Source organism: Eretmochelys imbricata, chromosome 6 (genome assembly GCF_965152235.1).
Source record: "Eretmochelys imbricata isolate rEreImb1 chromosome 6, rEreImb1.hap1, whole genome shotgun sequence".
Classification (NCBI taxonomy): Eukaryota; Metazoa; Chordata; order Testudines; family Cheloniidae; genus Eretmochelys; species Eretmochelys imbricata.
Window position 1 is genome coordinate 42,068,766 of NC_135577.1, and position 14,782 is coordinate 42,083,547.

At 43.5% G+C, this 14,782-nt stretch overlaps 2 protein-coding genes across 13 annotated transcripts in view; one reads left to right on the plus strand and one right to left on the minus strand.

Annotated features, from left to right (window-relative positions):
- Positions 1–2,337, minus strand: part of ELP4 (elongator acetyltransferase complex subunit 4) — a 262,283-nt gene extending 259,946 nt beyond the window's left edge. For 2 of the 4 annotated variants that reach the window (XM_077818470.1, XM_077818468.1), the window contains exons 1-2: positions 2,137–2,266; positions 31–177 (exon numbers count right to left, since the gene is read on the minus strand). In XM_077818470.1, the coding sequence (XP_077674596.1) occupies positions 31–55 (25 nt within the window). In that variant the 5' untranslated portion in view covers positions 56–177; positions 2,137–2,266. Of the gene's footprint in view, positions 1–30; positions 178–2,136 lie in introns of all 4 variants that reach the window. The other 2 variants (XM_077818467.1, XM_077818466.1) reach the window with 1 other exon arrangement.
- A 61-nt stretch (positions 2,338–2,398) lies between these two features.
- Positions 2,399–14,782, plus strand: part of IMMP1L (inner mitochondrial membrane peptidase subunit 1) — a 71,511-nt gene continuing 59,127 nt past the window's right edge. For 5 of the 9 annotated variants that reach the window (XM_077818474.1, XM_077818471.1, XM_077818478.1 and 2 more), the window contains exons 1-4: positions 2,466–2,494; positions 3,122–3,153; positions 14,349–14,454; positions 14,594–14,626. The gene's annotated coding sequence lies outside the window, so the exon portion shown is untranslated. Of the gene's footprint in view, positions 2,495–3,121; positions 3,216–7,356; positions 7,610–13,916; positions 14,076–14,348; positions 14,455–14,593; positions 14,627–14,782 lie in introns of those variants that run through there. The other 4 variants (XM_077818475.1, XM_077818473.1, XM_077818477.1 and 1 more) reach the window with 4 other exon arrangements.

Below are 14,782 nucleotides of genomic sequence, written 5' to 3' on the forward strand. Positions count from 1 at the left end.
AATGGTCCCTATTCTATCGTAGATCTGTACCTGTTACAAATGCTCTTTTTAACATATGCCTCTTGCTTTAACATTCACACACTTGTTCCTTGGGGTAGGGAGCTTACACAAAAACACTTCTTTGAAGCCCAATTGTGAACGAAGGAAGTTTGTGCACGGTGTTATTGTAAATATCTTCTGCAAAATAAAGGAGTTTTTTCAAAACAAACAACAACAACAAAAAAAACACACTATAAGTCCTGATAACAATGAAATACAATATACTACATTGTCAATTATTTATCTGTGAAATTGTTAGTAGGCAACAGGGAGAAAATCCATACAGAGGTCTTCATGCATGCTGTAATCAATTTAGCAAGTGATCACATATATACAGCTGCAAGCTATATAAAGGAAGCAAGGAGAAAGACTTCCTTGAGGCCAGGAGGTTACTGAAGGTTCAGTGAAATGAATCTGAATTTTGCAAACCTGCCAGTCACCCATGGTTTGGATTCCTTCAAAAAAGGTTGTTTCAAAAGTTGCTACTTCTGGTGATGAAGGGCTTTCATGTGGTTCACCTAATATTAACATCTCACTAAGTTCTCATTTTCTCTCTCAAAATAAATATTTTTTCTAGAGGCTGGGAAGTTCCTGAATGCTTAAAGACAGGGAAGAGATAGCTTAAATGGGGCACAGAGTATGTAGGAAGAAGTTTCCCTAATTCACCTTATCAAATGCAGCTCTAATCATTATGTAAGCAAGAAGATGGTGGCTCAGAAGATTGAAATGCACAGCATGGTACAGCAAACACAGACAGGTCAAACCCCACACTTTATAAAATAGAACATGCACAAAAATCAGGATGGTCAGTTTAGTTCTCTTACATTTATACTGTACTTTTCTTCTCGAAGTGCTTTATTTACAGTAGGAATAAAATGTAGCTACATGTCTCTCCCTTAAGAAGGATGTTTCTCTCTCCCTAACATGGATCACCATTCCTGGTAAGATAGCAGAAGTGTTCTCTCCTCCCTCTCTACATGATGTACAGCATAGGAAAGGGGGAGGATGCAGAAGAGAGATTTAGGACACCAAGGCAGAAGAATCATTTCCAAAGATCAGACACCATTCTACCATTTATTACCTCACCTGTAGATGCCCAAACATTGTAAAATGCTAGCCCTGCAAATATCTGCCTCCAGGGATGAAAGGGATGAGTTATGCCTGTGACAACTGGAATTTAAAAACTTGTTTATACTGAGGATCTACCTAAACAGCTATTGACAATCAGTCATTAGGATAGCTGCACCAGTGCAAACCCCTAGCCTAGCATAGACAGGCAATGCCACTATTTGCAATGATGGAACTTGCCCATTTGAAATCTGTGTAAATTGTGCTGGTGCAAACCACACAGTATAGCAGTTTAACTAATTTACAAAAATACATTAATAATACTTAGTTCTTAGACAGTGCTTTTCTACAATGTTATAGAACTGCAGCTATACCAGTGGCTAGACATCAATGGCTGAAAATAGAGTAATTTAGATAGGATCTGAGCTGAGACCCTGGGCTTCAAACCCACAGTTCCAAGTTCATGTCCAAAATACTTTCAAGGTCTAACACCACAGAAGGTAACTACACTAGGGATGTATTTGGCACGATTTCATAATTTGAGGCTTAGTCCAGTAAACCACCCCCTTCTGTGACAGTCTGAATGTGTAAAGATTTGAAATAAATGAAGACTGAGATAGCAAGTGTCTCACTGGGAAAAACCAGGCACATCAAATCCTTCCACTCGAGAAAAAAAAAGTATAAACGGGTACGAAGCCCACATGGCTCGATGCACTCGTCTAACCCCACAAAGCAGGTTGCAAGGACCTTTACGTGCATCTCCCCTACACCCCGCAAGAATAAGGAACCTCGAGGATGAGCGTCAAGTGAGGAGTCTCCCACGCCCCTTCCCCAAGTCAGCGACGCTTTGGGGAGGGTCGGACTGGCAGAAAGAGTCTCCCACAAATCGGGAGGCGGCACTGAGGCGGCTGCGGGTGTAAGGAAGGGAAGAGGAGCGGGCAAGGAATAGGAGGAAGGGGGCAGCCAGCAGGAGGGGGACAGTCAGCCAGTATCCTGCGCTGCGAGGCCGGGTCCCGGCTCTGAACCAACCTAGCACACAATCCAGGGAGGGGAGCCCGCTGGAGAGCAGCAGCTGCCCGTGGCGCACCGAGGGCCGGGTCCCCGCGATAGCGGCCAGGCGGCTGCTGGCAGGAACTTTCCGCTGGAAGCTAGTAGCCCCGTCACTCGGCGTCGCCCCGCCGGTCGCCAAGGCCGCCATCTTAGCTTCCTCCCGGTTGATAGGAGGAAAGAGGGCTCATTTTTCCCGGCATCCCTTTCCTCCCTCTCTGCTTCGACCTATGGGGAGGCGGCTTGGGACGCTCGCCAGCCAATAGCAAGGAGCGTTGTTGGCAGGCCCTGTAGCTCTGGTGTGGGGGAGGGAGAGATCCTGAAGCTGCGGGTCAGGCAGGTAGGTGAGGGAGGGACGAAGGGGGAAGGCTGCGTCTTACCCCGTATCCAGGAATCGAGGGGAGTCCCCACCGCGGGTGTGAGACTGTAGGGTGGCTTCCCTCAGGAGGAGATTACGGGGGGGTCTTTCCCTGACACCTCTGGGCCACTGCCTCCTCCGACCAGGAGGTTCAGGGGTGCGTGGCACGGCGCAGTGTCCGAAGCTGGCGGTTCCCCCATGGAGCTGTTGGCTCATCCCCTGAACGCCGGGCGCTGCTCTGCCGCAGTGGCCTGCTGGCTCAGAGGAACCCCGGGACTCGTGAGACGGGGAGCGGGGGGCACCGGGAAGGTGGCTCCAGCCCAGGGCTCGTGGAGCTCAGGATTCTAATCCTGACCGGCTGGCGGGTGGCCTTGACCAAGGCTCTGAGCCAGCCGATCCGTGTCTGCGTGAAACCACATTGACTTTAGAGATAGTCCGACCACGTGGTACCAGTACAGGGTTGGTCCTAAGACTTCATTATGTGAAGGGCCAACAACGACTTGAAACTGAATACGTTAAAATTTGAAGTATTACAGGTGCTCTTAAGCTACCTGGCCAATCTCAGTGCTTTCATGGTTACAGAACGTTTTTCTCCTCTCGTTTCTCTAGAAAAACCCATAAACAAGAAACTACATGACAAGGTAGTAAATGCACAAAACAAAAGCTTGCTTTTAATAATATCAAATGTTACTTCTAACAGCAGGTAAGGAGATTTAATCAGAAGTGTGATGCTTAAGTAGACAGTCTCCCTTCATTTCTGGTAAACATTTTGAGATTCTCTGATGAATCCTGCTATTTAAGATTCCCCTCTCTTGAAGTGACATCTAGGTTGGGGGACCCCCATACAAAGCTCATGGCAAGATTAGGGCTAAAGTGAAAACTTCTTACTGTGAGAATTCTAGTTCCCATATTTCACTGGTTTTTAATGTATTTGAACCAGCTGCTAACAATACAGCATGTTTTTATTTTGAGTCTTTAAGTAGTGTATGTACTTTAGCCTATGACCTGACTCAGTAATACAAATTCAAAAATGTGGAAAATACATGAAATACCTGAGTTTTGTATCTCCTTGTGGCTTCTGCTATACACTTCAGAAATTAAAGATGTTCTAAATTTTACTGAGTGTATTTTATCTCATGTGCTTTCTGAAGGAAGCCTTGGCGTTGGACCAGTCTTAAAATCAAAATGCACCACAAAGGAGAGCCAGGGCTAGTATTTGTGTGTCCACATTTTTCCCATGTGTAGTTGTCACATGCACATTGAATCACCAAGATGATTTTATAAACAAGATAATTTAATAGTGATCTATTGTCTAAAAAAGCCCTAATGTTGTTTAAGCTAATTTAATGATTTTGGGCAGGTTCTCATTCTTGGTTTTTGCACACTTGGGGTTGGAAATACTGCTTTTTGCTTATGAATTTCTTTTAAAACAATATTGGCATTACAAATAAATTACAACACAATTACAAAAAGTTTTGATACTCCAGAATTTTAAAAGGAACAAATTTTGTCCCTCTTGTCAAGTCTAAGCACATGAAGCACACTGGTTCTGCTGCTGTCAGAGCCATCTGTATCTAAGGCCTCCTTCCTCTGCACCTGTTGGGAAGAAGGGGCAGTGCCAGCATTTGCACTAAGCCAGTATTGCCAAATCACTTGGCTTTATCATGATCCTCAATGTTTGTTTGGTGGTTGTGGCAGGGCTCATTCACCCTCAGAAAACCCGCCCTGCATCAGTTGGGACGTTACCACTATCTTTGGCCCCAGCACTTCCTGGTGGCTACCTGTCTCTGCTCCAGGGTATCAAACAAATCCAGACACAAGTTCAAATGGAACTCTGCTTCTGCTGCTGCTGCCACCACCTCTATTGTCTCTGTGTAACCTAACCCTCAGCCAGAGAGGGCCCTGGCTCCTTCAGTCTACTTATTATGGCTTAGCTCCACCCCCTCTGGCTAAGAGTCAATTAGCTACTCACCTCACCAGGTGCAAAGCATGACCAATTAGGTGCATTCACTAGCTCAGCAGGTGATAGGGATTAAGCCCCTTCAATGATGATTTTTAAATTTCTGATTTTTGCCTTCAGTCTTGTGAAATTTAGCCTTCAACCAAAATAGTCACCATGTTGCTTTAACTTTTGTAAATGAAAAGCGTGACTGCCCCCAGCAAAAATGGATGTTATCTCTCATTGGGTATTTCTACACTCAGAGCCGGCACTAGGCATTAGCAGACTAAGCAGTTTCTTAAGGCCCCAAGCAGCTCCAGGGGGCCCACTATTCGCTTTTGTTATGTGTGGTGGGCCCCCAAAATATTCCTGCTTAGGGCCCTGCAGTGGGCTAGCACTGCCTCTGTTTGCACTGGAGCTGGAAGGTGTAATTTCCAGCTTGAGTAGACATACCTGTGCTAGCTCTGATGAAGCTAATATGCTAAAAATAGCAGTGTAGCCACAGCACCGCAACTCATGGGATAGGCTACTGCCCTCAGTATGATCCCGTCTGACAAACATAAGATATGTTCTTAGGGGGCTAGCCCCTCCTGCTACTCACACCGCAGCAGCTACACTTCTGTTTTTAGTATGGTGCCTTCCTTAAAATTAGTGCATGTGTGTTTACTCAAACTAGAAGTTATACCTCTAGCTCCAGCATAAACTCGCACATTGTTTTAATGGGGTTGAAGCTAGGCTACCCTTGGGGAAGTCAGTTCCCTTTGGTCACCATGTGATGGGAAAATGCGTAGGTAATAGAAGTTGGACGTTGGGCAGCAGGAGTGAGAGGGAATGTTTTAGGGAACTGGGTAGGGGTCAGAGGAATGTTGGAGAAGCAGAAGGCAGATTGAGAGGTGGTTCAGGGGAATCTGGCCTGGCAGAAAAAAATGGAATGCACAGAATATTGTCAGGAAAAAGAGAAGGAACTATGGCAGTCAAGTGAATGTAGACTAGGATAAGTGACTGGGAGAGCATGCAAAGAGAGGGAATGCAGCAGCTCTCTTTTCTGTATAGTTGGGGAGGGTGAGAGAGAAGAATAGGAGGACTGCTCACTGTATCCCGAGGACAGGAGAGGATGAGTTCCCTGTGATCAGTGAACAAGGAGGCTGCACTTTTGTGTGTGTATTTAAGTCTGAATGTTGACTATGAGATAATTACACACAAGTTGCGGTTTGGTAGCTTTCCCCTAAAGGTGGTTTAAAAAAAAAATCAAAAGGCAGGCAATAAACAATGTGACTTTTATTTAAAACATATTTACTTAGCAAGTCTCATGAGGTTTTTTTGGTGGGGGTCGGGGAGACTTGTGATTTGTGAATGTCTGGGATTGGCAAACCTGCCGAACAGAATAAATGCAGAGACTGATTCATACCCTGTTCTCAGTTTTACAATTCCATTAATTTCAGTGGAGTCACTGATGTAAAACTGGTGCAAAAGAATGGAGAATGAGTCTCAGTCTTAAAATTTCAAATATGCTTAGATTTTTAAAACATAATATTTGAAATCAGTGCCTCCTTCACTTTCCTTCCAAATTATATTCCACATATTTAAATATTTGTAATACCAGTTCTTGTAGGAGCTATGTAGGATCTTCAAGTTGTGACTTATAATCTGTTAATAATTTGGGATCTTAAACCGTTTAAAAATAGTTGCTTTGTAGTTCACCTTTAAATCAAAGGGAATATCTTATCAAGAGATTGCTACTTTTCAAAGAGAGCAGAAATCAGACTAAGTCCAAGTAACCATACTCCTCATCCTAAGGTACCCATACTCTCCAGTTGTGTTAACAATACCCAACATTTCACTGCTTGGCTTTAAGTAAAAGACATTATATTAATTTCAGATGGTATGATTCATGAGGAAAAAATACAAGGGAAATAGCAAAACCAATGAGAACGTTACATGACAGTGTATATTTTAAAACCATTGTCTCCTCCAGCACTAAGAAAGTACTACTGCTTTTCTTTTCTTATTGATAATTCTGGTTTTTTTCACGTTGCTGGCCCTATTCACTCTGCTCTCCAGAGATGACAGGTTAAAACTAGAGACTAGACAATGATTTGGAACTCTTTAAATTTTGGAGCCCAGACTCTGCAAGCATTTTGGGGTTGTGGGCCCTTTCCTGAAATGTGCAGAGTACCTCACATGAAATACTAAGCTCTCTCAACATCCACTGAAGTCATTCAGAATGAGGGTTCTCAGCACTTTGCTTTGTTGGGCTCTGTGTGCTTTGGCCCTACTGATGTCAACATGCCACATACTATCGCATTTGGTGGTGTGATGATGAGAGAGCAAAATGGTAGTGATGACCTTTTTTTGGGTCTGTCTACATTGCTGGCAGTTACAGCGTCACTCAGAGAGCGCTGAAGGGAAACTGACCACAGTGGAACACCACTTTTGGGCTCAGGAAACAAGCACTGAGTGGTGTGATCACATCGTCATGCACATCTGCAATGACGAGCAGTTGCTGCAGAACTTTCGGCTGAGGAAAGCCACATTCATGGGACTGTGTGATGAGCTTTCCCCAGCCCTGCGGCGCAAGGACATGAGAATGAGAGCTGCGCTGTTGTTGGAGAAGCGTGTGGCACCAGCCTATTCCAGACTGCAAACAATCGGTTGCTAACCAGTTCAGAGTGGGAAAGTTGACCGTTGGACTCGTGTTGACGGAAGTGTGCAGGGCCATTAATTGCATCCTGCTCTGAAAGACCATGACTCTGGGCAATGTGCGTGACACTGTGGATGGCTTTGCACAAATGGGCTTCCCTATCTGCGGAGAGGCGATAGATGGCACACATATTCCAATTCTGGCACTAGACCACCTAGCCACGAGTATATTAATCGGAAGGGGTATTTCTCTATGGTTTTCCAGGCACTTGTGGATCACCATGGGCATTTCACGGACATTAATGCAGGCTGCTCCGATGCATGCATCTTTCGGAACACTGGCCTGTTCAGGAAGCTGCAAGCAGGGACTTCCTTCCCAAATCGGAAGATCACCATAGGGGAAGTCAAAATGCCCACTGTGCTCCTGGGAGACCCTGCCTACCCCTTAATGCTGTGGCTTATGAAGCCATACACGGAGCACCTTGACAGCAGCAAGGAGCGGTTCAACAACAGGCTGAGTAAGTGCAGAATGACTGTTGAGTGTGCTTTTGGCCGTTTAAAGGCCCGCTGGCGCTGCCTATTTGGGAGGCTGGACCTGGCTGATGACAATAGTCCTATGCTTATAGCCGCTTGCTGTATGCTCCATAATATTTGTTATGGGAAAGGTGAAAGCTTCACTCAGGGCTGGACCGCTGAGGCTTAGCGCCTGGAGGCTGAATTTGAACAGGCAGAGCTATTAGAGGGGTGCAGTGCAGGGCCATAAGGATCAGGGATGCCTTGAGGCAGCAACTTGAAGCCGAAATCCACTAATATTTGTTGCTATGCTTGGGAGTCCAGTGCTTGTAATGCTAGGAGGTAACTGTGATTGGTGCAGACGATGCACTGTGAAGGTTTAAGAAAATTGCATGTTGCTTTGCAGGGCTCTGTTTGCTTTCAATTAATGAAATAAAGATTGCTTTCAAACCAAAACAATTATTTTATTAAAAAACAACCACCGAAGGAGAGAGACAAACAAAAAAACACATCAGCACTGTGGGGGATGGGAAGGGAAGGTCCCAAATGGAGGTGGGGTCCCAGGACGGTTAAAGATTTGTGTATGTCCAGTATCATATGCAACCTTGTCCTCTGAAGTACAGTGCAGCGGATACTGTACTTCAGCAGGGCTAAACTGCAGAGGGATGGGTGTTGAGTGCAGTGGCTACTAGGAGTCCGCAGGGCTGGACTGCAATGGGGCAGAAGCGGAATGCAGCAGGTACAGACTGGAGCCAGGAGGTTGATAAGAGTGGTGGTGTCTGGGGGACGCATGGGAAAGAGTTTTGTGACAGCGGCTGCAGGAGAGGGCAGGCACGGAGCTGCTCGGTTTGTAGCGTTAGTAGCGCCCGGAGCGTGTCCGGTTGGCGCTCTGTAACTTTTAAGAGCTGCTCCATGGCTTCGTTCTGGTGTGCCGCGTTCTCCTTTCGGTCCCTTTCCTGGCTGTCCCACCACTCCTTCAATTCTTGTTTTTTGGCTGCGGAGTGCATCATGACATCACGCAGAATGTCCTCTTTAGTTCTTCGTGGCCCCTTTCTAATTCTGTGCAGCCATTCAGCCGGCGATAACAAAGAGGGAGACTGGGCTCCCAAGATCACATCTGTGAAGCCAAAATACAACATTTACAGAAGCAGTATTGTTTGCAACACACCGACCAGTGATTCAGTGATTTAAAACACAGCCAGTATTCACATACCTGTCACTAACTGTCTGACCCCAGGCAAGCACACGTGAGCCACAAGACCCCCAAAATGGTGAGTAACTGCAGGGGCAGGGGAAATCAGTGTTCCAGGACCATACTGTACACTGGGCACAGGGCTCTTGGGGAGAGCCAGCACTGTAGCTGGGGGCCTTATAACCATTACTGTCCCCACATTTTCCACAGGCTGTGTTCATTATGGAAGATATATAGGGTGCTGAGTGTGCGCAGGGAATCAAGGGAGGGTCTTCTCCAAGACTGTGGCTTCCTCCTTGGCCCTCATGCGGCTGCTTGTGTGCAGCTATGGTCTCTCCATAAGCTCCCCCCCGCCGTGACAGCAGAGTGTCATGGGAAAGTTACCCTTAATGGGCCAAGAAATAAAGTAGCTCTGACAACCTGCAGCAGCGGATTGCCCAGTATCTCCATGAGAGTTTCCTGGAGATCTCTGAGGCAGATTCCCATGAAGTGAGGGAGTCGATCAACACCCTGTTCGGCTGCTCAGACTAGGCATGTGGTGGTACACGCATCATACAGACACAAGCCTGCTTTCTGCAACCTTCCTGCCCCCCAACAACTTCCTTCAGCGATTCCCAAAATCAGAGCCACTTACCAGGGGCCTCCTCTCCTGTTTGCACTTCACCAAGATCCGACAGCTGTGACTGGCTAGCCTCCTCCAGGGTAGAGAAGAGCTCCAGGCTGCATTCATCTCTGACCTCCGAGTCATCCTCTGCCTCTGGGTCCCTCTCCCCCTGCACATCCTCAATTTCCTCTTCCTGGCTTGGTCCACTCTCGACTGGCATGCGAACCACCGAAGTATCCACCAGGGCCTTCGCAGTGAAGGTGGGGTCGCCACCAAGTATCGCGTCCAGCTCTTTGTAGAATCAGCAGCTTGTGGGCACAGCACTGGAGTGGCGGTTTGCCCCGTGCCTTGTGGTAGGCATTCCGCAGCTCCTTCACTTTGACCCTGCACTGCAGTGTGTCCCGGTCATGGCCCCTTTCTGTCATGCATCGTGAAATCTGTCCGTAGGCATCATAACTCCTATGGCTGGAGCGCAGCTGGGACTGGACAGCTTCCTCTCCTCAAATGCTGATGAGGACCAGCAGCTCAGCATTGCTCCAAGCACGGGATCGCTTGATGTGTGGAGCAGGCATGGCCACCTGGAAAGATGCGCTTAGACCACTGCATGTGTCACCGAGCAAACAGGAAGGGGTCTTTAAAAATTCCCAAGGAATTTAAGGGACTCACGGTTGGTCACCTGAGGGAGGGCAGTAGTGTTCAAACCGATGACCAGAGAGGCAAGAACAGGCATTGTGGGATACCTCCTGGAGGCCAATCGCAGCGCTGCAATCGACCAGGGTGTCTACACTGGCACCGCGGCGCTGTACCCCTGGCGCAGAAAGCTCTATGCTTCTTGTCGGGGTGTTTTTTTTTTTTACAGTGGTGCAACTGCACAGTTTCTGTACACTAAGTGCCCTGGCAGTGTGTACACCTCAGGAGTTACACCGCAGAAAGCTGCTTTACTTCGCAGAAACTTGTCGGTGTAGACAAGGCCTTTGTTTGGAACAGAGTCGTATGAAGGTGAATGAGCAATTGTTTTTGAGCAGACACATTCAAGTTGTTTTGATTCTAGACACATCCAAGTATCCAACTATATTTGTTAAAAAGATGACTTAAAAGAAAAAGATGAGGAGGAAATGAGTAATAAATAGAGAATGGTAGTTAGTCATATTCATCAGAAGTCCAAGTGTAGGTCTTTGGGATAGATAACCACAAACACATTTACAATGCTTGTGCTGTCATTTGAAACTAGGGATAAATATAATTTTACTTATATAGCACTTTTAAATCAATTTATTTTCTCTGCTGATTTGTAAACCCTTGCTTGGAATGAATAATGTATTACATCTTATGTTACAATTGAGGGCAAGAAAATTGTGAGTAGTGGACTATCCCATTCCCCTTCCTAGGCGTGCTATGGAGTGGACAGATACAAAGCATGATAAAGGGTTAGTTGCTTGAGAATCAAGCAGGTATTTCACAATGCTTCATTTTACTTTTAAGTAAATGTTTTGGTTTAGTTTGACTTGTTGTCCATTGAAGAGAAAGGGCAATAATTCATATTGTAAATCTCAGCAAGAGACACTGCTGTGTTTAATTACACTAGTTATCAAAATTATAAACAGCATAAACTACTTCTTCAGCATAAGAACTGGATTTTTAACATTAATACGATATCCCAGCATGTTCTTAAAATGTTACATTTTCAAGAACTATTCTTAAGGCAATAGAGGTAGCTAAAATTTGAAAAACATACCCAATTTTTTAGAAGAATTTATTTTCAAGTAGCCGTAACTGAAAATATTGACCACACAAAATGACCTTATGAAAACAAATTGTTTTCTAACTGAAAATAACCTTGTTTTAAAGAAACAAAAGCAGTATAATTCACAGTTCATCCAGTGGTTTTCAACCTGGGGTCTGCTGACTATGTCTAAGATTTCCAAAGTGGTCCCACACCTCCATTTGAAATTTTTTAGGGGGCCGCAAATGAAAAATGGTTGAAAACCACTGATCTAGACACGAGAGGTCAACACTAAGGCCCCTTTTGTAGTGGTCATGGAAACCATGTTGCTCTGTGTAACAAGAGCCATATTTAAACATGGTTCATGAGAAAGGTGCTAACATGTTTTTCTTGGCCAATGTAGATAGGACCCATGTAAGAAAAGTATTGTTTATAAAGACACAATGACTGTCTTCTGAACTACTGTAGCAGGAGCTTGTGTGTACTCATGAGTCTTCTATTCATTTTCAGTGTAGACTGATAAGACCAACTAAATCAAGGCAGATTTTTCTAAGAGACTATTGGGACTATTTACATGTTTACATTGGGACTATTTACATGTTTAAAGTGAAGCATGTCCCTAAGTGTATTGTTCCTAAATGGGAGCCTCAGTGCCTTTGTGAGGAGGCTTTTGGGCCATGTTGTTCTGACAAAGTTTTCTGTGGGGTGATTTGCTTTTATTGTATCTCATGGAGTCTCTCCTAATTCTGGTGTGTCTGTGCTTGTGAAGGCTTTTAATGTTGCCTATATCACTGATAACTAAGCCTATGATCCCATTAACACTTTCATACAGGCTTAACTTTAAGCATGTAAGTGGGCCCATTGACTTTATTAAAGTCAGTAAGATCACTCATTTGCTTAAAATTAGGCATATGCTTAAGTGCTTTGCTGGATCAAGGTTGGAGTGCTGAGCACTTTGCAAGATCAAATTGGTATAGCAAAGTAAGTGGAAAGGAGCAAAATGGTATTTATGTTTTAAGTATGTAATGTGATGCAAGTCCATTTATAGTGTGCTTGTCATCACAGAGCACTGTAACAAGTGAGTATCTGATTATAAAATTCTGTTTACAACATCTGCTATAAACTTGTTGTTTTGTATGGGAAGATTCATCTCAAATTATTAAAAGAATAATTGGCTAAACAGTCATGGATTATGGTCTTTATTTTTCCTGATATTTAGGCCAGTGATGATTTATTTTTCAAGAGTAATAATCAATTTTTCAGTCTTCCATTAATTACACCAAAAAATTTGTACATCTTCATAGCTCAACATTCTAAAAGATAAATTCCTAGCAAGTGTGAGAGGTCATTAAGGCTTGTTAAACCTATCTTCAAACAAGACTCACCAAAATCATAATTTTAGCTATTTTTGGTCTGTATATCCCAAATATTTCTCTGGCCCTTGCTACTGCAGTATCTGAGAACTTTTAACATCTTTATCCTCATGACATTTTTGTGAGGTAGGGAAGTACTATTATCCCTATTTACAGAAGGTGAACTGAGGCGCAGAGAGACTAAACAACTTGCCTAAGATCACACAGGACGTCTGTGGCACAGCAGGGAATTGATCCTGGGTGTCCCAGGTTGTAGGCTAACACTCTAACCACTGGGCCATCCTTCCTTATGTATATTATAAATACTTTACTTTGGTGGGGTTATAACAATTTTAACTAAAGAACATATATATAAAATATATTGTAATTTTATAGAAGTAACAGAACAGTTTCCATTGTCTCCAGAGTACTCTAGACTGACCAGATTAATGGCATGGGACATGTATTAAAAATAAATGTATTTTGACACTGACTTCTTCTGAGGGAACTCCTTTGAGCCTGAATAAGGACTGCAGGGATGGGCCTATACTCAGGAGTATGCTGCTAAAATTAAAATGTAGCCAGACATTTTATTTTAAGAAATTGCATTCAAAAGATGGAAGAATTTCTTTGTGTATAGGCTTTGTGTATAAGTGATACTTACAACATTTTGAAAGTATTTTTTTAAATAACAAGACATAAAACTAATGTGATACTAAGAAACCTGTGGCGTAACAATTATAAAACCTATGGTATTTCCCTGTAATTGGAAGAACATTTGTGGTTTATAGTACAGAAGTAATGTCTCACTTGTTGAAAAAGTGACTGTGCATTTGGGCCCTATATTCTCCTACCCAAGGATTAGTAGATTTCTTTTTGCACTTAAACTACATTCTGTCTATGCTTGCTCTTTTTGTATTAAAGTTTCATCCACATTACAAGTTTAATCATGTGTTAGCACATTGTTTGCCATGGTTACATACATATGTATTCTGACACTGATTTTTGAGAACATAGCAATTGCCATATTGAATCAGATCAGTCGTCCATCAAGTCTAATATCCTGTCTTTGACAATTTCTAGCACTAGATATTTCAGAACAAGAGTAAGAAGTCCACAGCAGGGAGTTATGGGATAAAATACCTCCTAAAAGTTTCCTTCTGCTCCCCAATAGTTAGAGGTTGGTTTAAGCCCTGCTATATGAGGCTTTATATCCCTCCTGAAATTAATGATTTTTTTTAAAAAATATTTACTGTGGAGGTTCTTGTTTGTCATATATATGTCTAAACCCTTTTGACTCCTCAGATCGTGGACCCAAAGATACACTGTGACAATGAGTTCCACAGGCTGATTGTGCATTGTGTAAAAAAGTGTTTCCTTTTATCCGTTTTGACTTTGAAACTTTTCATTGAATTTGCCTTTGTTCTTGTGTTATTAATAGATTCCAGGCCAGAAGGAACTATTGTGATCATCTAATCTGACTTCCTGTATAAAACATGCCATAGAACTTCCCTGAAAAAATTCCTAGAGTGTATCTTTTAGGAAAAATCAAGTCTTGATTTAAAAACTGCTCACGATGGAGAATCCACCTCCACCTTTGGTAAATTGTTCCAATGGCTAATTACCCTCACTGCTAAAAATTTACGCCTTATTTCCGGGCTCAATTTGTCTAACTTCAACTTCCGGCCATTGGACTGTGTTACACCTTTCTCTGCTAGATTGAAGAGTTATCAAACATTATCAAATATTTGTGTCTCATGTAGGTATTCATAGACTGTAATAAAATCACTCCTTAACCTTCTCTTTGTGATGCTAAGCTCCTTAAGTATACTAGTATAAGGCATGTTTTCTAATCCTTTAATCATTCTTCTAGCTCTTCTTTGAACCCTCTCCAGTTTATCAATAACGTCTTGAATTGTGGATTACAGAACTGGGGACACAGTATTCCAGCAGCACTCACACAAGTGCCAACTACAGAGGTAAAATAACCCCTCTACTCCTACTCTAGTTTCCCTTGCTTATGCATGAAAGGATTGCATTAGCCCTTTTGGCCACAGCATTGCCCTAGGAGCTCAAGTTCACCTGATTATTGACCATGACTCCCAAATCTTTTTTCAGAGTCACTGCTTCCCAGGATAGAGTCCCCACTGTGTAAGTATGGCCTACATTCTTTGTTCCTAGATGTTTACATTTACATTTAGTCAGATTAAAATGCATATTGTTTTCTTGTGCTCAGTTTGTTAAGAGATCCAGATCACTCTGAATCAATGACTGGTCCTCTTCCTTATTTACTAGTCCCCCAATTTT